General features: G+C 41.9%; 3 protein-coding genes across 4 annotated transcripts; 2 read left to right on the plus strand and 1 right to left on the minus strand.

The window, feature by feature from the left end:
- LOC137126141 (IQ calmodulin-binding motif-containing protein 1-like) lies at positions 1 to 6246 on the plus strand. The gene is made up of 15 exons (XM_067502614.1): positions 1 to 200; positions 429 to 558; positions 920 to 1082; positions 1288 to 1405; positions 1502 to 1577; positions 1683 to 1782; positions 1916 to 2088; positions 2176 to 2285; positions 2624 to 2742; positions 3159 to 3225; positions 3440 to 3515; positions 3755 to 3918; positions 4520 to 4657; positions 4746 to 4902; positions 5415 to 6246. The coding sequence occupies exons 2-15, from the start codon at positions 444 to 446 to the stop codon at positions 5645 to 5647; spliced, it is 1809 nt and encodes a 602-aa protein (XP_067358715.1). The 5' UTR covers positions 1 to 200; positions 429 to 443; the 3' UTR covers positions 5648 to 6246.
- A 72-nt stretch (positions 6247 to 6318) lies between these two features.
- LOC137126140 (protein EFR3 homolog B-like) lies at positions 6319 to 17318 on the plus strand. Its single transcript, XM_067502613.1, has 23 exons — positions 6319 to 6532; positions 7054 to 7542; positions 9515 to 9591; positions 9773 to 9900; positions 10294 to 10444; positions 11766 to 11887; positions 12152 to 12301; positions 12813 to 12908; positions 13016 to 13094; positions 13292 to 13427; positions 13557 to 13709; positions 13795 to 13906; positions 14000 to 14051; positions 14151 to 14323; positions 14407 to 14482; positions 14596 to 14757; positions 14931 to 15062; positions 15273 to 15340; positions 15493 to 15626; positions 15701 to 15792; positions 15907 to 15955; positions 16047 to 16150; positions 16240 to 17318. Exons 2-23 carry the CDS (start codon positions 7074 to 7076, stop codon positions 16372 to 16374), a joined length of 2850 nt encoding a protein of 949 aa, XP_067358714.1. The 5' UTR covers positions 6319 to 6532; positions 7054 to 7073; the 3' UTR covers positions 16375 to 17318.
- Positions 17319 to 17624: 306 nt separating this feature from the next.
- On the minus strand, positions 17625 to 19808 carry LOC137126143 (pro-opiomelanocortin-like). 2 transcript variants are annotated; one of them, XM_067502620.1, is made up of 3 exons: positions 19668 to 19808; positions 18635 to 18758; positions 17625 to 18261 (listed from the first exon to the last, which is right to left on the minus strand). In XM_067502620.1, exons 2-3 carry the CDS (start codon positions 18749 to 18751, stop codon positions 17716 to 17718), a joined length of 663 nt encoding a protein of 220 aa, XP_067358721.1. In that variant the 5' UTR covers positions 18752 to 18758; positions 19668 to 19808; the 3' UTR covers positions 17625 to 17715. The 2 variants fall into 2 exon arrangements, with proteins under 2 accessions (XP_067358721.1, XP_067358722.1); XM_067502621.1 differs by having other exon boundaries at positions 18635 to 18755; positions 19668 to 19798.
- Between the last annotated feature and the right edge of the window lie 3629 nt (positions 19809 to 23437).

The raw sequence follows: 23437 nt of genomic DNA on the forward strand, positions 1-23437 counted from the left end.
TCACGTTGCCGCAGAAACAGGAGAGCGTCGACTTGCTCGCCTGCTAACGGCTAGTTAGCTGTTAGCCGTTCAAACAGTGCGTCCGTGCCCTGAGCTGGACTCACTATATGATGTAGCTTCTTAGCGCGTGTAAATAGACACTTAGAAATAAAGGGGTCGACATAAGGGCTTTTAACAGCGTGACGGCGTTTGTAATTCAGGTACTGTGATGTGATTTTTAGCTAAAACCATACAACAAACATAACGAGCTGTGCCACAGTGCTAACAAGTCAGATTCTGGAACTATAGAAAAACTACTTAAACACTCGTTTTATTACTCCACAGCCACACAATAACACTTTTTTGTAAATGCTTAATATCACAGTTTGATATGCAGATTAGGAAAATGATAGCTAAATCTTGTAAATGGTGTTTTCTTGGGTCACCAGACTGTTCCGAGCAGCATGCAGAGGGCAGAGGAGGAGGTGGAAGCTCTGGTGTCAGAGCTGAAAGAACAGCTGGAGGATGGAGACCTGAACCCAGAGCAGAAGATCAACCTGCTGAACAGCGGCCTAAACAGTGAGTCAGTAATTTCCTGAATAGTAGGCTACAGGTAGGATCACCACTTCAAATTCTTTTCTTAATGTGAAGTACATGCTGGAAAATGTACTCCACTACGAAAACATGTCCTCTAGACATCAGTCCGACTGAAAACCAAAGTATTGTAAACACTGTTGAACTTGATGTTGAGGAAAATAATTGTCTAAGTCAAGTCAAGTCTGCGTCTATTTCAAAGGGGCCTGTATAAGGTTTTATGGGAAAATTCTAAAATGTTCAGAGCTGAGTGTCATGATTAGAGGCATCAACCAGTTAAACAATATTATTAACCATGTAGCTATTCTATTAGCAGTGTGTTAAATTTAGTGTCTGTCTCCATCAGAGGCTCTGAACACGGCGGCGGTGCAGATACACAGCAGTTTCTTAAGTTGTTTAAAGTCCCGGTTGTATCACAGCGGTGTTCTGAGTCACTGCGTCGTCTCTCTGGATCCCAAAAGGCTGCAAGGCAACTGGAATGCTGCCGCCACGCTCGCCCAGCTCACCAGGTACCTCAGAGACGAGACAGAGCTACTGTCCATAACTGGGATTGAATGAGTATTGTTTAGCATTTTGTAGCCCTCTGCACCAGGTTAATGTAACCAGCACATTGGATTTGCGGTCAACATTGAAAGTTATTTGTTAAATTCAGACTTTAGTTTGCTTCACATGGAGGATTTTAACTGTTGTTTTCACACCTGTCTGTCCGTTCAGTTCCTGCTGTGTTGGGCTGGACACTGGTGAAAATTCTAGGGCCTTTCATAGGCTGTTCCTGCCATCGGTCATGGATGTTCTTCTGTCGCTGGCCACTCAGCTGATGAAGCGGGTGGAGGTAAGGCTCTGAGTGAAAGACCCCGTTAGTAAAAGCTGAACACAATTCCTCAAAACTTAAGGTATAATTTTCCCTGTTTGTCTGTCTGTCTGTCAGTGCATGTGTCTCTTCAGGAGGGTGATGGATTCAGTGGGCTGGCTGCTCAGAGCTCACACGCAGCTCACCTCACAGGGTCGGTCACATCAACAGTTATTTTGTTCCTCGATCCCCTGGTTCTATTATCAGTACTACTGTACATACTGTAACGTTCGTTCATTACCTGTGTTCATCTCTGCAGTTCTTAGCTCAGTTCACTATGAGCAGATCCAGATGTGGGATGATGTCACTGTCTCTCTGCTTTGCATTCAGCTGTGGATTCACACCTGCACAACCAGCAGGTGTGATGTTCAATGAGAATATTGTATATATATATAATTAGTTTGTGTTTCAGTAACAGTGTTTTCCTAGTTCTGACTAATTAAATGATGTTTGTCCATCACATGTCCTGAAAACGAAGCTCTCTGTCTGCAGGGACTTCCTCTCTGGGCTCAGTGATGACTCCATCTTGTTGCTGCTTAACGAGGCTGTCGGCCAATTGGCCGTCAGCTCTGATTCGGGGGTGGGTGGGGCCTCCATCAGACTGATCCTCTTGATGGCTTGTCAGCTGGACCTCAGAATCCAGCCCCTCCTCCTCAACTTCAGAGGTCAGTGGTCACCTATGTTTGTGTAGTTATTATACGATCATTCGCTGCAGCTCGTAGGACTGTGCAGTCAAATGTTTGCCTCTGCAGGTCTGGACAGCCTGCTGGACAAAGACTGGAGGGGACGGGGATTTGACAAGGATGTGGATCAGCTAATTGCACTGATTCAGTCTGACAGAGGCATGACAAGTGACTCTCAGGTTAGTGAACCTGTCTCTCTCTGGGCATGTCCCTCGCTTAATCCAGAGATGGTTCTGTTCATCCTTGAGGACGAATGTCCCAAAGCTGCTATTCCTGTGGACATATGAGAAGAATTTATTAACAGACAGATGCACAAAAGTTACTTCAGCTGCGATCCAGCTGTGTCATCCAAAATTCATATAGCATCAGATGACGGTTTTATGTTTTCTGTACTCGTGTTTTCAGTGTTAGAAACTAAGAAACAAGGAAGAGAAACACTGATGCAGCTTAGGGATTTTGGATGGATCCTCTGTCTACTACACTAATGACCTCGGACGGCTCTTCTCTCTTGGTGTAGGTGAGCACTGAATGTGTGCAGGCAGCCTGTGTGATCCAGGCAGCCTGGAGGTCGTATCAGACCAGACGCAGAGTGAAGAGTCTTAACAGAGCCGTCAGCACCCTGCAGAGGAGATACAGGTATCTGTTACCGTGCCACAGTCCGCTGCGCTACACCTGCTTTTAAATGAGTAGTTCGACACTACGACGTCTCGGTCTCTGCAGTTTTACTGAGCTCCAGTTACAATGTGTTTCACTTGGCTTAGCATAAAATCTGGGAACTGACATGGCCAGTTCGTCTCCCCAGCAGCCTGTTCCAGGTCTTTCTGGGGGATCCTGAGGGTTTCCAAGACCACATAAGAAACAAATGGTCTCTTCAGCGTTTTCTGTGCTACCCCGGGGTGTCAGCCTACATTTTGGGATACTTTAAAAAGTTGTTCCGACGAAAATCTTAATATTTTAAATGTTATCTTATATTTAGTTTTGTTTACTCCTACGCTTTCTTACCTACAGTAGGACACTGATTAATTGTGCCTTTGTCTGTGTGTGTGGATCAGGGCTCGGAGGAGGCAGCAGCAGCAACAGAAGGAGGCTCAGCAATGGGAGGAGGAGTTGAAGTATCAGGTAAGTTTGAAGCCTCCTTTGTGGCCAGTGACTGTCTGAAGTCTGAACTCAGACGTCACCACTGGCTGCGTTTTTTTCCCTGGTGATGCTCTGCCAAGTCGTCACTGCAGCTGTCTTCACTTCCTGCTTGGTTTTCGGGGAGTTTTGCTTTCAGCAAGTGAGCTGAGCTGGATTCAGGTTAGGTGATTGATCTGCTGCTGCCTTTGTGTTTCAGGTGTGCGTGAGACGTCAGCGGGCGCGAAGGGAGTTCCACCAAAAACAAAGACAACTGCTGCAACTCTTGCCTCCTGGTAAATACACAAACACTGCTTTCCTGCCTTTGTACCTGACAGTGTAGTAGTATTCTTAATTCAGATTTTTTTTTTTGAAAGGTGTGGAGGGATGGGGTTAACAATTTCCTCCACACAATTCTGATTCTGGCAAATATTGCAGAACAAATCCTATTGCTAAATATAACAAAAGGACTGAGACTATTTTAGAGAAACGGGCTGATGTAATGTTAAAAGCTTTTGTGTATGTGCGCGTGCAGACCAGGTGCAGTCGTATCTGCAGGAGTGCGAACGTCGTGCAGCCATCGTGATCCAGAGCTACTGGAGAGGCTTTAGAGAGAGACAACGCTACGATCACACACACAGACACACACTGAGGCAGACTCGCATGCAGCAGCAAGCGGCCAGGATACTGCAGAGAGCGGTACGCACCCTTATTTACATAATCCATTCCCCAGCCTTTACCCTTAACCTTATCACAGGTTCAGGGCCCAAATTTAAGATATTTTTTTCTGGAAATAATATGTGATATCAATTAAACACATCAGATGTTCTTTTTGAAAAGAGAGAGTATCAGTGGAACGCAGGCCTCTAAAGAGAAGTGACTGCTAGTGGCCTTTTCACTCGGTTTACATTGAGACTTTCAGACTTGGTCAGCACCCTCAGTGTTTCGTTGGTCCAGTTTTCCCTAAAGCATCACGTAGCATGTTCCGCTGCCATCACATCTGCCTCCTGACAACTCTACGGAAAGCAAAGATGACAAACAGCCAAGAATTACAGGAGCACAAATGATTATGACAGGAAAGAGAGAGTCAGAAAAGAGGCACAACTGTGGTTCTTATTATTGTGGTCTTTCATCGTTCACTTGTGCTTCAGACATAAGGACTTCCTCCTGAATGGATACATACTCTCAGGGAAATCTTCCCAACAGTAGCACACACACAAACACACACATACACACATATACAGCGTGTGTGTATACACACAAACACCAGACTGATGTTCCAAGCTCTTCTCTTTGTCAGGTGCGTAATTTTCTGCAGAAACGAAGAGCAGCAAAGTCCCCGTCCGTTACTACTTTCTGGATCGGTCAGAACGGCTTAACAGACAGCCGCAGGATTGAGCTGCAGAAACGGGTGGAGGAATACGTCGCTGTGCATCCTGTAAGAGCTTCACTTAACACTCACTGCCTAACATGATGCTCCGGGCCCTACAGAAGGATTGCACACCTGTCCTCTTGTCTGTCTGCAGTCGTCCCGTGTGTCTCCCGAGGAGTGTGAGCGTCTCCACGAGGAGGTGCAGCTGCTCCTGCTTTTGGAGCTGCAGAAAGGAGAGCAGCAGAAGAGGGAGGAGCAGAGGATGGAGGCTCTGCTGGCTCACACGCACACACAGCTGGAGCTGCTCAGAGGTCTCAATTACACGCTTCCGCTCTTCTCCTTTCCTTTCTTTTTATTCTTCCTGCCTCAAGCTGTAAACGTCCACTTGACTGCAATTACTGAATCCAGACCTGCATGTATTTCAGTCTGCATGTGTGTGGGACATTTGCAATAATTTGGTTTTTACTTTTCTTACACTTTATCTTTTTCTGTATACTGAGCATTTTGTTTTAAAAGAAAAGCAGAGTGTAGTCGTAATGCAAATGTAATTCTTACGTCAGCCATGTGTAAAATGTCCTCCACTGTACATTTCTTAGACGCAAAGTTAAGAGAACTTCATATAATAATCTAATAATAGTTTAACAATATAATAATATTATTATATAATAATAATAGTAATAAGTTTGTGAGGCCATGTTGCTGCAATAACTGGAACATCGGTTACATTAAACTGAGATGTGGATCATTGAGAACACATCTGTCTCACCAGAATGCCCCCAATCAGCCTTTAATCACTTGCTTAATCTTCCTCTTCTCCCCACAGAGGCCCCACCCCTCTCTGTCATCACAACAACAGATGCAGAGTCCTTCCTGAGCCCTTCAGGTCCCATCGCTGCTCGTGCCCGTGATGCCCACAATGCAATGTTGCAGGCAAGTTGGCTGCCGTGGTGGCGGACGCTGGGGAAGACGGTCGATACGTTTACCCCCGCCCACCTGCAGGAGCTGGAGGCGGAGTTGGGAGGACTGTATGTAGGGGGGGTCAACAGCCACACTTGAGGTGCATGGAATAAACCTTTAAGTTGAAGTCTGATGCCGCATCAATTAACATGGGATTCAGTGGCCAGTCCAAGCACACAGAGGGAGCTGTGTTGGCTTTGTTCACATTTGGAATAATAATAAAAGTAGCCAATAACAATACAGCACAAGAGTTGCTAACTACATCACATTTGAATTGTAAAGTGAAGGCTTTTCTGGTAACTCTTGCTGCTCTCGAGTCAAAAATGTTTTGAGATGGTGTTGAGTCATGTTCCACTGAGGGTTTATGGGCTTTGAATTTGAAATAAATTTGGACTGGATCAGGAGTAAGTGGTCCCAGCAGGATAGTGGGTGAAATTAATGGACAGTCATTATTGCAATAACTAGCATCAAACACCAGGTGGAGCCTTCTTCACTACAGCCTGTTCTGTGCATAGCAGGAGGGGGGAAGGGGGAAGGGGTGCACTTGTTTTATACCTGTTTGCAGCCATTATGGAAACACTTAATTTGTAAGAGGTACTGATGTGTATAATGAATAACACCCTCACTGCACCTTGTAACCTGATGGTTTTCACCCATTAAATATGTTTTTGCTCATTAAACACTTTAAAATTGTTATATTTCTGTTCCACGTGACATTTTCTCATTCACTTCCACATTAAAAACAGTGGAATGACCCTTAAATCAACATCCCTAGATGTGGAGAGAGGTTTTTGGGAACATGTCTCCAACTTGGTCTGTGATGTCAGAGACTGTCCAGCGTGCAGAGCAGCGTCATCGATCACAGACATTGATCGCTGACCTGAGCTGTCCGCCAGTTCAGGCTCAACAGATGTTACATAAGCAGCTGTTGTTCCGTCCGACGGAGGGAAACAGCTGTAAGAGAGCAACGCTGGAGAGCAGTAGGTAGGAACTTTGAGGTACTTGTACTTTACTTTGCTTGTGTTACTTAAGGTAAATATTACACCACTTTAGAGGGAAATCAACGGTGGAATTTAAGTTCATTCAAATATTGTACTTATGTTCTAAATTAAGAGACTTCATGCCCATCACTCTCTGGAGGAAAATGCTGCACGAAATTTATCTGACTATTAAGAGTTTTTCATATAAATCTTTGGAAGGGTTTATGAAATATGATTCTTTATGAAACGCTATGCAACAGTAAATACAAGTAGTGTATGTTTTAAATATTTTAAGCAAAAACATCCCAATTTCCTGATTCCATCTTCTCAGATATGAAAATTTGCTGCTTTTCCTTTGAAACATTTCAATACTTGGGTGACACTTTTGGAGTTTGGACAAAACATAGTGAAGGAGTGAGTGTGGACACATCTGAGGGTTAATCAGGTGAAAGTGATTCTATGCTTTTAGTGTTGTAGTGTCTTATTTTGGTTTTGTGTCACTTTGCCCCCCTCCCCTGCCTTTAGGCCCATTCAATAATCCACCCATGAATGCAGCTGCTGTTACTCAGGCTGTGACTTTTCAGTGGAGCAGGAGTTGGACTGAAGGGGTTAACACTCAGAGGAATGTGGAGAAAGGAGGGATTTTCACTTCAACCCAGATTTTCATTTTCACATTTCACCTTCTCTCACTTTGTCTCCACCATCACTTCTTCTTGTTCACCTGCCTTTCATCCTCTTCTTCCTCAGGGCATCCCCTCGACTTTGATACCTACATGGACATGCCAGGGATTCTTCCAAGGTTTCCCAGCATGCCACAGGGGGGGACCATGTCTGCCATGCTCAACTCTTTGCCTAGAGGCATCAACCCTCCTAGTTTACCCAGAGGCATTACAATGCCCAGTCTCCCCAGGGGGATGTCCCTTCCCCGGTCCGTCGCCACGCCAACTGTACTCCACGGTCCTCTGCGGCTGCTGCGTGACTGCGGCTCTGTGCTGGACCATCAGACAGCTGGAGGTAACAGATATTTAGGGTAAATGTACTGTGTATATATAAAGTTACAATGGGTTCATTATGGAACTTCAAATATTCAATAATGAAGTACTGTTAGTTGAATTATTTAACAGTAGCTCTTAAACTAACATTAGTTGATAAAACACTGATGTTGAACTTAATTTAATCTATTAATATTTCACTAAACTGTCACTAATTGTCGTTGCAGTAATAGTAGTAGTACTACTAATGGCTTTTGTGTTTATATTTGTTTGCATGTATTTAATGCCTAATATTAGAAGTGAGGTTAGAATAACCAGTATTTGAGAGCATCCATTAATGATCTTACTTCCTAATTGCAAATGAAACATAAAGATACTCTGCTACGAAGGACCTGATTTATTTACTTTAATTATTCCACCCATAAAGCCATGTCATTACAGCTGCAGTTCGGCAGGGTTTTCATATATTTTTTCTGTTTTTGATAAAATAAATCCGGAGAAGATTATCGAGCGTTGAGCTGCTGCACATGGCCCAGATCACACAAACACACACAGTATGAAGAGGAAATCTTTCAGAAAGAATATGAATGTAGCTGTGTTTTTCTTGTGTTTTACCAACTCATTAGAAAATCTTAAATCTGCACGATGGACTTTTTTAACTCCAGCTAAGACAAACACTTGTGATGTACATACATGATATCACTAAACTCTGAGATAGGAGGTTTTTATATGACGATGAATGAAAGGAGGCAGGCTTATCGTGCATGTGTGTGTGTGAGAGACTGTGTGTGTGTGAAGGATCAAATGTGTGTTACTGCCTGTGATTGTGGTGATTGTGGACGTGCGTTAAAGGGTTTGTCTTCATGTACGGTAAGACGGATTTTAACATTCTTTAACAGTTTTTCTTTTGCTCGAATATTGTGATGCTGAGTTAGCATTAGTCATAATAAGGAAAAAACAAAACGTAATGATAAAGGTGCATAAATTGTTATGAGTTTTTATGACAATGGTAAATAACTCGTATGATGCATTAAATGAAATACATTAAGTGAGTTGCACACAAAATGTACTTGTGATGAATGCAAAGTATTTCTTATATTTGCTGTACTTACAAAAAAAACTCACAGTAAAGTAAAAGTTTTAACTTCTATGTTCTAAACAATAATAATAATAATGATGAAGTAAGTTAAGTCATAATTCGTGCTGTATGTTTTTAGATTTCTGCAGAAGCCTTGTGGAAACACATCTAGACCAGACGTGAACATTCACCTTATTAACAGCAACAAATTAGTGTTTATTATACTTTGTTAACAGTAATTTAGAGAAATCACTTTCACTTAACATTCTAACATAAGACAAACAGATGTGCTTTGTTCACTTGTCAGTGTACTGTCCTCTTCAATTACAACATTCTATTTAAGGAGTAAAATCTCACATGGTTTGGGACTGACCCCCTCCCTCTGCTGACAGTGAGGTCTCTGAAAAACAACATACACATATTATGCAACAAGCCACTGCAGGATTAAGACATAGTATTACTGCTGCAGCTGCATTGTAGTGTGTGTGTGTGTGTGTGTGTGTGTGTGTGTGTCTGTGTGTGTTGTGACTTGGCTGCTGACCAGCGGTGGATCTCTTGTCTCCTTTAATCTCCCAAAACCTTTTACACCAAACACAGAGAGAGATGAAAAACTGAAGTCACATCTGGAATTTGAGGAGAAAACAAAGCTAAAGGTCTGCAGACACGTCACTGCTCTGTGATGCTGTAATATACCATACGACTTATCTACAATATCTGGAGATATGAAAGTCAAAAGGGAAAAAAAAAAACCTAAAGGCTGCATCAAAATACAAATGAATGCAGTATTAATGGTAAACAACAGACATAAGACCTACAGGATGAGAGTGGTACTTCTACATAAAGACAGATTTACAAAGGTCAAGGTTCCTCAGAGTCGCCATAGATACAAATGTCATCTCTCTGTCTTTCCTGTCAGGTCTGTGTGGTTGTTGCTGGGCATTGCGTCCTCGCTACAAGCGATTGGTTGACAATATTTTCCCCGAGGACCCTGAGGTAAATACAGACTACATCAAATCAAACATCAAACATGGTACAAATGAATGGAAAGTGGAGCATTGTAAAGGGAAGAAAACGACAAACACAATGGAATCAAATTATTTCTTTGAAGCCAAGTAAAAGTGTGATACTCTTTAAAGCAATGTAGTACAACTAACACACGTCTGTGTGCGATCAGGATGGACTGGTGAAAGCCAACATGGAGAAGCTGACGTTCTTCGCTCTGTCGGCTCCGGAGAAACTCGACCGCATCGCTGCGTACCTGTCGGAGCGTCTGACCAGAGAGCTGAACCGCCACCGCTACGGGTCAGTACACACAACTACGCCAGAAAATATTAGGCACAGCATCCAGTTAAATATGAGTGGTGGAATAAAAGTGGGAATATCACACTAAACTGAAAATCTTAATTCAAGTAAGATGTACTTTAAAGTGTTAAAGTATTCAGAGCATTTATACTGTTACACGCTGGCTTAAGGTATTTAGATCATCTCACTCTTTACATGTTTTATGCTGTTTTAGATTGAGATGATGGTTTTGTATTTATTCCAATTATGTTTTGTTATTATGTCTTATCAACATTATGTCTTAGCAAAAAGTGCAGGATTTGCCTTTGTTATGTAGTGAAGTATAAGACTCATGTTAAATGCAGGTACTTTAGTGCTGAAGTACATTACTTTCTCACCTTCCTTCCCTTTCAGGTACGTTTGTATAGCAATGGAGGCGATGGAGCAGCTGCTGCTGGCCTGTCACTGTCAGAGCATCAACCTGCTGGTGGAGAGTTTCCTCAGCACGCTGCGTCTGCTGCTGGAGGCCGACAAACCCCACCTCCACATTCTCGCCACCAACTCTGTACGTAACACAAGGTTACAGAGTTAGAAGAATCTCATTTATGCATTTAATGGAGGCAATTATGATAATGTTAGGTTAGAGTTTGTGTCGGATTCAGTTATTATTCAGGCCAATCACACAGACACGATACACATGCTAATTTCAGTGTTACTTATAAATTTTAGGTCATCGTTAATATTAGCAATGTGTCCTATCTGAGATAAATGTCCATAGAAAGCGTAGAAAGAAGACATTACCTATGGATTCAGAATTTGCCTCTATCAAAACATTTTGAAAAAATGTTCAGTATCTTTGGTACTTGGCAGTACATTCAATATTGCATATCATATACAGGTAGGACCTGCTAACTTGGCTATTTAAAAAAATAGAAAAAAAGAAAAAAGAATCCAGCAGAGCTTTTTGAATCCACGATCATGCATCATCTTTCTAGTGAGCACGCAGTTTATTTTTGCAGTATTAACTTTCCTTCATGACTAATAATGACTGATCTAATAGCAGTATCACATGTCTGCCAGTGTAATTTTAGTTTGGGGCAGTGCATTGGCAACATCACTTTTTATATTATCTATATCATTTAACTCCACTACAACTTTTATAGAAACCACACACAATTTCCTCATAATGTCATATTGTGTTATTAGCGAGACATATTCATTTTTTTTGTATGTATAATAGTACTACTATTACTAATACATACATAGTGTACTCTCTTAGTGTATGTTGATCATAAATTATAGTGCAGAACAGATCTTGGACAAAGAGATTATGGTTGTGTTGAACAGTAAATTATGTAATATTTAATCTTGTTTTAAGATTTCCTGTTTAATGAAATACATTATTATCAGTGTGTGAAAGCAGTTTAATCTCTGCTGGATTCACATCCCCTGATCTTGTTGCCCTGCAGATGATTCGTGTTGTCCTAATCCTAAAATTCCAGTTCCTCTCCAGATTCTGTTGTATTTTTTGAGAGCTTTGTCCTGGTTCTGTGAAATACAGCCACTGGTGTCCTCAGGAGACATGTCCACCTAAAGCTGAGTGTCCTGCATCAATAAGGAAAGACAAGCTACCAGAAATATTAGAGGCAACTTTGTTAAAAGCAGTGCTCTCTATAATTAAACTTATATCTGTCCATGTTTTATGTACTATAAGCACAAAAACCACACTTAAACATTTCCAACTTGATTTGTTTAGATATTTTTTATTGTGTGCTTATCAGTTTTTCAAAATTTTATTTAAGGCTGCAGTTACAGAGTTACTAGGTGACAGTATAACACTATATGAGTAACGGGTGAATTCCCTGTCTGGTACATTCGTTATGTAGTTTGTGAAGTTTGCGAACATTGAGGAGGACACGCCGTCGTATCATCGCAGCTATGACTTCTTCGTGTCCCGCTTCAGTGAGATGTGCCACTCAGAGCATGGGGACCCCGACATCCAAAACAAGTCAGTCAGATATTCTCTGTCCAGCTGTTATTGTAGATTTTACACTTGTTGTGATACTTTAGCATCTTTACAACAATTGCAACATATAAAAATGTGTTGTAATGAATTGTAATGAAGTCCACTGAGGGATCTGATGCACAGCTATGATGTCATAACTCTGGTTCCTGTCTGTGAAGTAGCCTGTGGGTATATCTAAGGTGACTCTGGGATCTGTTGTACCTGCTGTGAAGTGGCATAGCTTCCCTCCCTGGTCTGTGCGTTTAGGATCCGTGTGTCGGGGATCCGCGGCCTGCAGGGTGTGGTGAGGAAGACGGTGGACAACGAGCTGCTGGTGAACATTTGGGAGCCGCGTCACATGGAGCAGATTGTTCCCGCTCTGCTGGTCAACCTGGAGAAACACACTCACACCAACAGGTGAACACACGCTTGCCCTGAGATCCTGTCTTTTCTAATGTTTTCAGTTTAGTGGCTTTTTATTGGGTTTATAATGTGGGATTAAAGAAAGGTTTGCATTATTTTCCTGCATTTATTTCATTCATGTTGAGGGTAAGTTCAGTTCTGCAGTTTTTAGACAGTTTTAAACAGCATTACACCATTTTTGTTGTAGCAACAAAACTCATCATCTCATCCTTCTAATATTTGTGGAAATTTGGGGATTATACTGACACAAAGACAATTTCCAATTTATATGTTCAATTTTTAAAGGCCTGGCTCTGTTTTTTATACTAAGAAAGCAGTAGTGTTCCTCACCAGGCTATGTTTAAATAGATGAAGCTGGGTGTGAAATGTGGTGAATGCTGCTAATTTAACGGTTTAGTCAAACTGTATGTATATGTATTTGGACAAATAAAAAAATGACAATATGTATTAAAATACACAGTAAATGATGTATAGCTTTTTTGTGTGTGTGTGTGTGTGTGTGAAGTGAGTCTCCAGCAGAGCAGACAGAGGTGTGTTTCAGGGAGCTGCTGGGCCGAGCTGCTTACGGACACATTAACAATGCTGTCAGACCTGTTCTCATGTAAGTACACACACATCGCGGTGCAGTAGTAGACAGTAGTAATCGTAGGAGGAAAGGTAAAAGCTTTTGGAGTTGTCAGGTGATGGTTGTCGTCTTCATGGTTGCAGGCACCTGGACAGTCACAGTCTTTGGGAAGGACGAAGCTTTGCTGTCCAGTGTTTTCAGATCATTATGTACTCCATCCAAGTCAGTAATTACTCTGTTACTACACTACTCTATTCTTTTACGTACTAATTCACTGCTGAGTTTTAAAATAATAAACAAAAATATAGATATTTTAGCTAAACCTGTATATTTAATTTCAATATAGTTGGTTCATTTTTACTTAAATGCACCTGTACTAACTTCCTCTGACTGTGATTAAGAGTAACTGAATTTCTCAGTCTCAGCATTCCCACCTGGTGACCCAGCAGTTGTTGGGACACCTGGATGCAAACAGCAGGAGTCCAGCTTCGGTCAGAGCCGGGATCGTAGAAGTTCTGTCCGAGGCCGCGGTGATAGAAGCTACGGGATCTATAGGTCAGGCGGAGGCCTACAGATTATCTACTCACATCCTCTGTGTACATACGCCGTGTTTCAAGTCTAGTACTGCTGCTAATACTGCACCTTTTGCAGTATTTTAATAATCCTCTTTGTCCGCATGGATAGGTCCGACCGTACTGGAAGTGTTTAACACTTTGCTGCGACAGCTCAGGCAGAGTGTCGACTACGAGCTGACTGGTTACTATGACAATGCGGGAAAACTCAGAACCACCTCGACAGAAGAGAAAACGCTGCAGGACGCCGTCATCAAAACCATCGGTCGGCATTAAGCACTTTTGGTCGTCGTTACCGTTACATGGTTTTTAAGATGGTCTCTTCATTTAACCTGGTGTTATGTGTCCAGGATCCTTTGCCAACACGCTTCCTGTCTACCAGAGGTCAGAGGTCATGATGTTCATCATGGGAAAGATCCCCGTCCCTGGTATCTACCCCGCTCTGGGGTCACCCAACGCAGGGTACCACCCGCACCATTTCAATTAACAGTCGAAGGTTCAAAATCCTAAAATAAATGTGTTTAAAGGTCATGTGTGATGTCTGTGCCGTCTCAGGTTTGAAGGCAGCAGGATGATCCAGGTGATGTTGCTGAAGTGTCTCCTCCAGGTGAGTTTAAGAGTTTTAACACAGTTCAAGTGGTGTCGTCCAAAGTTTTCTCACATCTGTGGAGGCGACTGAACAGATCCAATCTTTACTCTGCCTCAGGTATCGGAGCGGTATGAAAGCACTAATTTGTTGACGGCTTTGCCCTCGTCTTTCTTGGAGCCCCTGCTGTCCTACACTCTGATGGAAGATCCAGAGATCCGTTTGCTGGTTCTCTCCATCCTCACCTCACTCATCGACAGACGCCACAACGTCAACAAGCTTACCGCCGACAGGTTACACCTCATTAGAAATAATACAGATTTAGTTGTATAGTTACCGACTTGTTGTCAGCAGCTGTCTCTCTGTGGGCCTGCAGCTTGTCCTTCGATGTCTCACTGTTGGAGCTAAAGGAGGACAGATCCTCTCGACAGGACAACCTGTTCATGAGGAAGGTGAGAGCAAAGTCAGAACGTACCTCATCAACTCTGTGTGACAGGTTGTGAACTGTGAGTCGTGCGAGGTTGAAGTAGAAATGCACCTGTTCTTTGTTTGTGGGTGCGTGCAGCATGCTCAGCGTCTCTACAGACACGTCTTCCTGGCCTGCAAGGAGGAGAGCAGTGGGCAGAGCCACTACCGGGCTCTCTTCGCCCTCTTGGCTGTGCTGAGCGTGGAACTGGCCAACGAGGAGATGGTGGTGGACCTGATTCGATTGGTCCTCGCTCTGCAGGTGAGCAGACGGAGTTAGAATCCTTTTTTAAGTGCAGACGGGCCAATAATGGCTTCACATTCGTGTCTATGCGAAACAGTTTATTATACCGTGAGTTAAAGTACGAGAGTGAGGACACATTCACGAGCCTTGTTATTGATTGTCCTCCTTCTGCTCTGCGATTGGCTGGTCAGGAGCTGGCGTTGTCCACTCAGGAGTGTCTGTCGGTGTTTAACCGCTGTGGCGTTCACGCCGTCTGTGCCGCTTTCCTCAACCTGCTGTCCCAGCTCGGCACACCTCCACCGCTCCACCAGCACGTCACACAGGTGAAGGAACTTCTCTGTTCCCTTTAATAGCATCACACGCTGATCTCCAACAACGGGGCGTGTTTTGTATCCTTGTTCCTCACAGCAGAAATAAAAGCTTTAAGACCGGACTGTCTTCCGGGTCGAGCAAAGAACAATTTAGTTTGGGAATAGGGATGATATTGTGTGCTCTTCTTCTTATATACTTTATTCATTGTGTGTGTGCCACAGGTCATAGAGTGTCGTCAGAAGGATGCTCCACACCTTCTGCCTGTCCACATCTTCTGTGACCAACCCAGGTAGAGAGGCAGAGTTTTAAGACCTTTCACACCTGTCTTCAGGGATGGATTTCATGTTAAATGTTATGAATTAGCTATAAATTCCTCTTCTGATGCGTTTTACCTGTAAAAATACATTATTTATACTTCAACTGTGTGTGTGTGTGTATCAGACTTCCGGAAGGTGAACTGAAGGTGGACGAAGCCCTTTTGTTTGTCCACTCAAAAATCTGCGAGGCTCTGACAGGAAGTAGCTACAGCACACACATTGACCGCTTCAAGACGCCGTACACACCTCAGCTCACAGGTAAATACCCGCACACACGCGATGAATCCTTAAAGAAACAGCAGTTTGCAGTTTTCTTTCTGTGTGCGCTTCAGAGGAGGATCGCCTGTCTAAGAGGAAGAGCATCGGAGATGTTGTGTCTTTGCAGATAGACATGGACCCTCAGCACTGCCCTGAAACCCAACAGGTAAGAACTGTGTCTGCATATCACCCCCTGTCACTCTGTCACTCTGTCACTCTGTCTCTCTGTCTCTCTGTCTCTCTGTCTGTCTGACGGCGATGACCCTTTTGTTACCTGTAGAAGCCTCAGACAGAGCAGATCACCTTCGAGACGCTGAAGAACGCCATTGGTAAGAGACTGATGTCAGACTGATACCTTCTAGGATTTACTGTTCCCTTTCCCAAATGTGTGTTTGGAAAAAAATGCTGTGTCTCTTTCAGAGGACAGAGGGAGCGTGGAGGAGGAGGAGAGGAGGAGGATGGAGGTGGTGGAGCGGTTTCAAACGGCTCCATTCGAGGAAATTGCTGCTCACTGTGGAGCACGGGTGAGTCTGTCCGGGTTATGTTGTCCGTGTTGCACTACTGTGACATTCTATAGTTTTCTGATGGGGAAAATAATGTTTTCTGTCTCCAGGCGACTTTGCTTCAGTCCAAACTGGATCAGGTCTTCAACTCCATCATTCGTTCCCCTCCGACACCGTCCGGCCACTCTCTGCCTCGCTCGACACCACTCCACGAGATGAAGTTTCCCGACCTCTGTGTCTATTAGACAGCAACGCGCACTCTGCAATAATGTACCCAGTACGGCATCGGGAGGTAGGGAAGGACAGAATCTGGTTTTAATGTTTAGATAATTACAAATATGTCACGTGAATTCTGTTTTCTGCCAGTTTAATTAGAGAATGTTTGTCACTGCTGTTGTCGCTAAAAGTCAGAATACATTTTAACCAAATACCAAATGAACCTTCTGTTCATTTTTGTGTTTGTGTGATTTGCCGCTGTTGTCCGTCTGTTTGATCAACATCTATTGAATAAGTAGGTGCAATAACTAGTTGCAGAACTGTTCAATGTGATAAAATCTCCTCGTGAAGTTATTAACTGTATCTGTAATTTATTGTTTGATTACAACATCTCTACTTCTCTCGTGTTTAAGTTAGAATTGATCAGAGCTTCCACTGTGGCTGTGAATTTGTGATTTTAGCATCTTATTCAGTTGGCTCTGAGGTTTGGAACTACTGTTAGAATCATTATTATTGACAGGGGAAGATATTAACTTTTTATGTACAGGTATGTATCAATTAGGTTCAAGATGCAGCATATTTTGTCCTCGACACTCTGTAACGAAATGTCATGTTTTCACATTTCAACATACCAACATTTGAATCAGAATGTAATGATGCTGCTTTCTTGTTGTGATGGGCCTTTGTCCTCCATTAATATTCATGGTATGAGATAAATTAAGTTCCTTTTAGGTCGGTTGGTTCTCAGGCTCGTATCGCATAATCTGAACCTGGTATAAAATACAGTTTAACCTTTCTTAAGTTTTGAAAACAAGTTTTACTCTTCTGCAGGATTCTCATTTGTAAAGAAGCAGCTAGAAAAAATCATATAAACTAGTCGAGTCGATTGCCGCCTGTCGGAAAGATCAATACGCTTTTATGTTTTTCTGTCTGAAATCAAACACTTGGTGTTTAATAAATGTCTGTGACAGTGTATCTGCTATCATCGCTTTCTGTTCACCTTTAAGCAGAAGCTGAGCTCCACGTTTCACACAATGTATTGCTAACGTCCTGCATCCGGTAAGACATGAACTTTGACTCAAACTGCTGAGTGAATGAGTGTGTGTTTTTTAAGATTTAGATTTTGGGCTGCTTGTGTAACTGTTGGATATCAGATAAAAGAGTGTCTGTTTTGCTTGCAAATATCTTTATGTTTTCATAAAATGTACAGTTATTTACAGGAATCATTAAATATCAAAACACCTTTCTCACTCTTTCATTCAGGACCAAGTTACAGACGGTAGTTTATAGCTTTTTATTGGTCATCAAATTGTCTGCTAAGCTTCCTGGGCAAAGAACTGGGTTTTCCTCCTCTCACTCATTCCCTCCTTTCATTTCTGCTGCTGTCCATCTTTGTTAATGACGTTTCTGAAGAGCGTGAGCAGTGGTCTCTGGCTGCGTTCGTCCCAGCTCTTCATGAAGCCCCCGTAGCGTTTGCTGGCTGGTGGACCGCTCCAGCGGAAGTGCTTCATTTTGTACGGACCGTCTTTCTTCTCCTGGACACCACCCAGGAGCTGCTGCTGCTGCTGCTCGGCTGCGTCCTGCATCATTTCCTGTGCCTTCTCCTCCTCTTCCGCCAATGCCAGCAACTCATTGGGCAGCTCTCGCCTCCTCATCTCTCCAGGAAACACTTCAGCGGACTCCTCCTCTACGCCGTTGGAGGTGTAGACTTTGACAGGGCGGCGTTTTCTGCCGACAGGCTTCCCCCAGCGAAAGTGCTCCATGGAGTAGGAGCGCTTTGCAGGTGTAGAAGATGAGGAGGAGGAAGGGAGAATGAAGGAGGAGGGGTCTGATGGAGGAGGAGGTTGGAGGTGCCCGGTGCCTGGGATGAGTGGGGTTTCAGCGGTGAGGTCGGAGCGACAGAGCTGGATACAGTCCTGCAGGAGAAGGAAGGGAGACTTAGTGAAGGTAAGAAGCATCTTTTATTCTTAGGAATAAATTCCCTTAAAAACTGACTCAGAACTAACAGAAAACTCATTGTGACATAGACTCATGACAATGAAAGATTCTTGCGTAAAGCAAGCGTCAGTCCATAGACCCAACCCCCCACCAAAACTCAAAGGGGGGGATAAGGGGCCCGCTTCAGACTTTCACCCGAGCCCACTAAAAGCTTAAACCTGTCCGTGCTCGCGGTGCATCCTGGCTTACATACTGTAACGCAGCGACCTCACTACGACCTTTTCTCAAAAAGTCCAACAGCTGTATAACGTTAACAGTACGAATCATAAGTGTGGTGTATAGTTATGTTACCATCACGCTGGTCTCGGTGTTGAGCTCCAGGCAGCTCGGATGCTTCCAGCACTGACTGACAGCACCTCTGGTCACACCCACAACCACCACAGTCACCAATAGCCACACAGGACACATTCTCCTGCTGGCCAATCAGAGACAAGAATACATGCATCATAGATAACCAACCTCTCTTTTCCAAACTCTTTTCTATGTCTTTGTCACCTTTTATTTGTACGTTTTATTTCTTATTATATTTAAGTTTTAACAATAAATATATGTAATAATGCATGTTGAGTTTTGTTGCAGTCACAGAAAACAATTTGTCATGAAAATAGAAAAATCGCCATCTCAGCAGTGCAGCGATGTATTTTTTAAATAGTCTAATTGCTGTTATAATGGTATCTACAGTTATTTTCTCAACACATTAATAAGACTTTTCTCATTTAAAAAAATGAAATGCGACATATTTACCACATTTTTGCAGTATATCTATGTATGTGTGTTGTCATTGTTCACACTGTAAAGACCACTGGTTTGTCGTTTGGGAACTGGGCTTTACAAGTACAATTATTATGTTTTGTTTTTATTTGGACTTCATCTAAATATAGTTTTATTGTAAAACAAAAATTATTTTATATATATATATATATACATTTTTTAATTAATTAATTTTGTTTTTTACACATTGATAAATATTCGAATTGAAAATATTTTGCAAAAATGTTATTTAGGTCTAAAGCATCATACATTTACACACATGTAATTGAACTAATTCTGTTCTCACATATCTTAGCATTTTACCTCCAAGTACCAATTTTTATTTAGATTTAGTTACTGAAATGATAAAGTTCTGAGAAAGTTTAAATCTTTTTCTATTTCTAATCACTTTATGGAGACTTTTGGCATTTCATAACTGCATTATATTTCTGTTTAGAGTTAATAACTTTAAAATACTACAGTACTACAAATACTATTTTCCAACAGATCTTTTTTGGTTTGGAGAAACATCGTGTTTTGGATAATATGTAATAATAATGATGAATATTCTCACCACGCTGTCCTGTCTCCTTGTCTTTCTTCTTCTTTCTCTTATTGCTGGTGTTTTCTCGTCGTTCAGCTGTCGGATGGAGATTTTTCTCGTTTCTTTCCTGTCCCTCCAGGCATTCAGCCGACTTTTATATTCTCTCAGCCAAGGACACACAGACACACACCCAGGTAAAAGACGTCATCATCAAAATTCATTCATGCTTCGTAAACACACAGTGCGTGGAAATGGACAATCAATGAAAGATCATCCCCTTCCTCCTCCCCCACACACACACATAGACACACACCCTTTCTGATGGGTTTTATTTCTCACGATATACTGCACATTCACATGTATTTAATAATTACAATTACTGTGCAGAGTCAAGATGTTTGACATATGCATTAACTACCTTATAATGCCTGAAGTTCAATGGCATGTGAAGTGACACTTTCATTCCATATCCTGTTTCTGAGACAGGTCAAAACCCTATTTAGCCTCTGTTGGCTATTAAAATAAACAAAACGATAAAAGAACACTAACTTTAAAGAGGCTCGTTTTTCCCCTTGGATGAAAGTGACATGTAAAACACACACTCCCCAAAAAAACACCACATAAAATCTCCATTCGCCGCCACTTTGCTTCTGCTACGTGTTAAATGTCAGCCGGCAGATTTGGCAGATTAGCACTGAAGTGGCATGTCGTCACCAGAGGAAAGACGGGATTCAAACCTGCAGGTCACGGTGTACAATTACACAAATACACACCTGCTGCCGCATCTCGTGTTTGTCTGAAGTCTTACTCTCACTAATGCTGAATCTGAATCTGTGGAGGGTTTATGCGATTTATCAAGCCACAGCGGAATCGAACCTGAAGAATCCCAGGTTCGTTTCTCATCTAGCACGTCTTCTAGTCTGAGTATCAAAGTTTACCCAGCTCTAAAAACGAGCCAAATAAACCTTTATTTAATCCGTCTTTCCCTGTTTTAGGCTCCATGTTGATTAAGAAGGAACCACACAGCTGTAAGTGCCAGTTCCGTTTTCTACATGTACCGAGCTAAGCTCCCTATTCACTTTCTGTGTCTCGTCAAGGTGAATTTGGTATGTGCTTTTTCTGTCCCTGTCTAATCTGTGTCTAAAAAGTGGACAAAGAAGCTGTTTCATAACTACTCTGCTACAACTTGGAGCCTTTTTATACAGCTCGACTCCCAATTCAAGCCTCTGTTCGAAGCTGTGCTGTACTTCATTGTACTCCATTTGATTCCGAACTTTAAGGCTCTACTTTCATTTGGAGCCTCTATTTAAAGCTTTACTTTTATTTGGGGCCTGCGGTTAAAGCTCTTAATTCCAGTTTGAGCATTAATTTAAAGCTTTACTCCTATTCAGAGCCTCTGTTTAAAGTTCTGCTTACATTTGAAGCTCTACTTCTAGAAGCTCAGCCGGCATTTGGAGCCTTTATGAAAAGCTCTACTGCCCCTTCCTGTCCTTTAGGAAGGGTTCTTCAGAGCTCTTCATCAACAAGAAACTCTTTAAAGTTCTTTAAAATGCCTTGCTTTCAAGACTCTGCGCCCTAAAGAAAGCTTTAAGGGTTGTGTCCACTACAGAGGAATGTTTAGACCTCGTTTATTTCAGTTCTTCGTCAGTTCCTCTTCAAGCTTGAGGCTTCAGGTGCTTTTCTTTAAAGCTCTACATCTACAGAAGCCTTGTGTTTAGGTTAGTGTCTTTTAAGACTCTTTTTAGGACCCTGCATCGAATGAAAAGGTTTGCTTAAGGACTGTTAGAAAAAAAATTGAGTGGATGCAATATTTTTCTATACATAATAGTTGAAGTTGAAAAAAACAGAAAGTGCATGGAAATAATGTTTTTATGTTAAATGAGGTATTATTTGTGTAGATTATGTAAAGTATATATTTCTGCAGCTGGACTGAAGCATCAGTACTTCAAGTCTTTTAGTCATAGTAAAGTCATTTCTGTCTAGGACTGTTTTAGTGTTTTTCTAATGGAACAAATTGAGGAGCATCTGGAGGCAGAAGATAAATATAAACCCATTAGTCTGCTTTCACTGCCTTGAACCTCCATTCAGTCCATTACTCACACGAACACACACACACTCATATATTCAGGAAGAAGGAGCTAATGGCACAATGAAGTCAGACAAGCTGGACTCAAAGCAAAGACATTTTAACAACATTATCAGAAGTGGAAGCACTTCATTCACCTGCTGCAGTCTTTGTCTGCTTCTAACCAAACATGCAGGTTTTATCACAGCTACTGTGATGTCCACTCACTTTTTATATCAGCGGAGATAAGCGAGATTATTTGGAGATCAGCCTGCCATGTTTTATTGCTAAATGTCAAAAACTATGAGTGATGCATATGATCATGTTTTATGGTTTGAAGTACAAAGCTGCTGAAGAAGCAACAGAAATAGAAGGAATTAAATAAAGTTTAGTTTCTTGTCAATGGGGTCATTCTTTTTCTACTGTACCAGTTTTTTTTTATATATTATGCATTTCTGTATGCTCATTTTTGCCTTTCTGGTCGTTCTTCGCTCTTTTCTCTTGTTTTCTGTCAGTTTTTCATTTGTTTTGCTCTTTGGTTATTTTTGTGTCTTAGGAACAGTTTTTGTTTATGTTTTTGATAGCTGATCAACGTAATTACAGCTATTTCCTGTTCATTGTTATGCACTCGACCAATCCGCTCCGATCTCCGTGACCCTCAGAGACGACGAGAGCAAGTTTACCAAATGACTGGAAAATAGGATTAAACGACGTCCCCTCAGTTCGTTCATCGAAAATAGCATTTATTAGATAGTAGAACAAGCTCTGTTTAGTGGAGGGGAGACGTGGGGAGAACACTGAACACACCTGTGAATGGAAGGTAAAGGTAACTATTAGCATTAGCCTCTTTTGTTTTCTTAGCATTAGCTTCGCCTATGAGCCGTTTCTCATTCTGTGTTCTTCATCTTTCCGTGCACAGGAACAAATCATACTTGGATGTTATTATCCATAAAAGTTCAGTCGTCCAGTCACAGTTACTACTTTTACCACCACCACAGTGTCTTCATGTGTATTAACTAAGCCTAGCTAGTTAGCATAGGCTATGCTAACTAATCTTAGAAAGTTTTTCTAAGTGAAGCTCTTTTATTCTCTTAGCACGTCTTAATATTCAGCCTTGATGGAACAACCGAGTTTGAAACCACCAGTTAAACTAAATGACAGGTTTTCAAAACTTACTGCAGTTTACAGCATTTTAAAAATTTTCTTTTGCTAAAAAACAACAACCCACCAAGAACACAGGCATTAATGAACTATAAAATAATGAATTGATCGTAAAGGACACTTTACTTCCACTGAAAAATGAATCCAGATGACATCACTTGGAGGAACCTTCATCTATGGAGTTTGTAATTAAGGTCAACCTGATTTTCCAGAGCTCCTCCAGATGACATCATTTGAACTCCTAATGATGGAAATCTCCTCCAGGTGATGTTAACAGGAGGAGCTAATATAAAGAAGTAAGAGGGAGGTTTAATAAGTTGAAAATTGGTGAATTCGCCCTTTTTCATGAGTTTTGAAGCCTGTGAGATAACACACCAGTTAAAGATAAGTTGACTGTGAGAATCCAACCTCTACTACTACAGTATCTTCATGTGTATTAATTATAGTAGTGTATGTAGTAATGAGTGTCTATGTTCTATTGTAAGTAACTTTATTTTAGTTCCTAAACTAATTTAAACTTCATCATGGTTTGTACTGCAGTAAAATTTCAGCTGATTCTAGTTTTCTGCTTTAT

The sequence above is a fragment of the Channa argus genome, chromosome 4, assembly GCF_033026475.1.
Source record: "Channa argus isolate prfri chromosome 4, Channa argus male v1.0, whole genome shotgun sequence".
In the NCBI taxonomy this organism is placed as follows: Eukaryota; Metazoa; Chordata; class Actinopteri; order Anabantiformes; family Channidae; genus Channa; species Channa argus.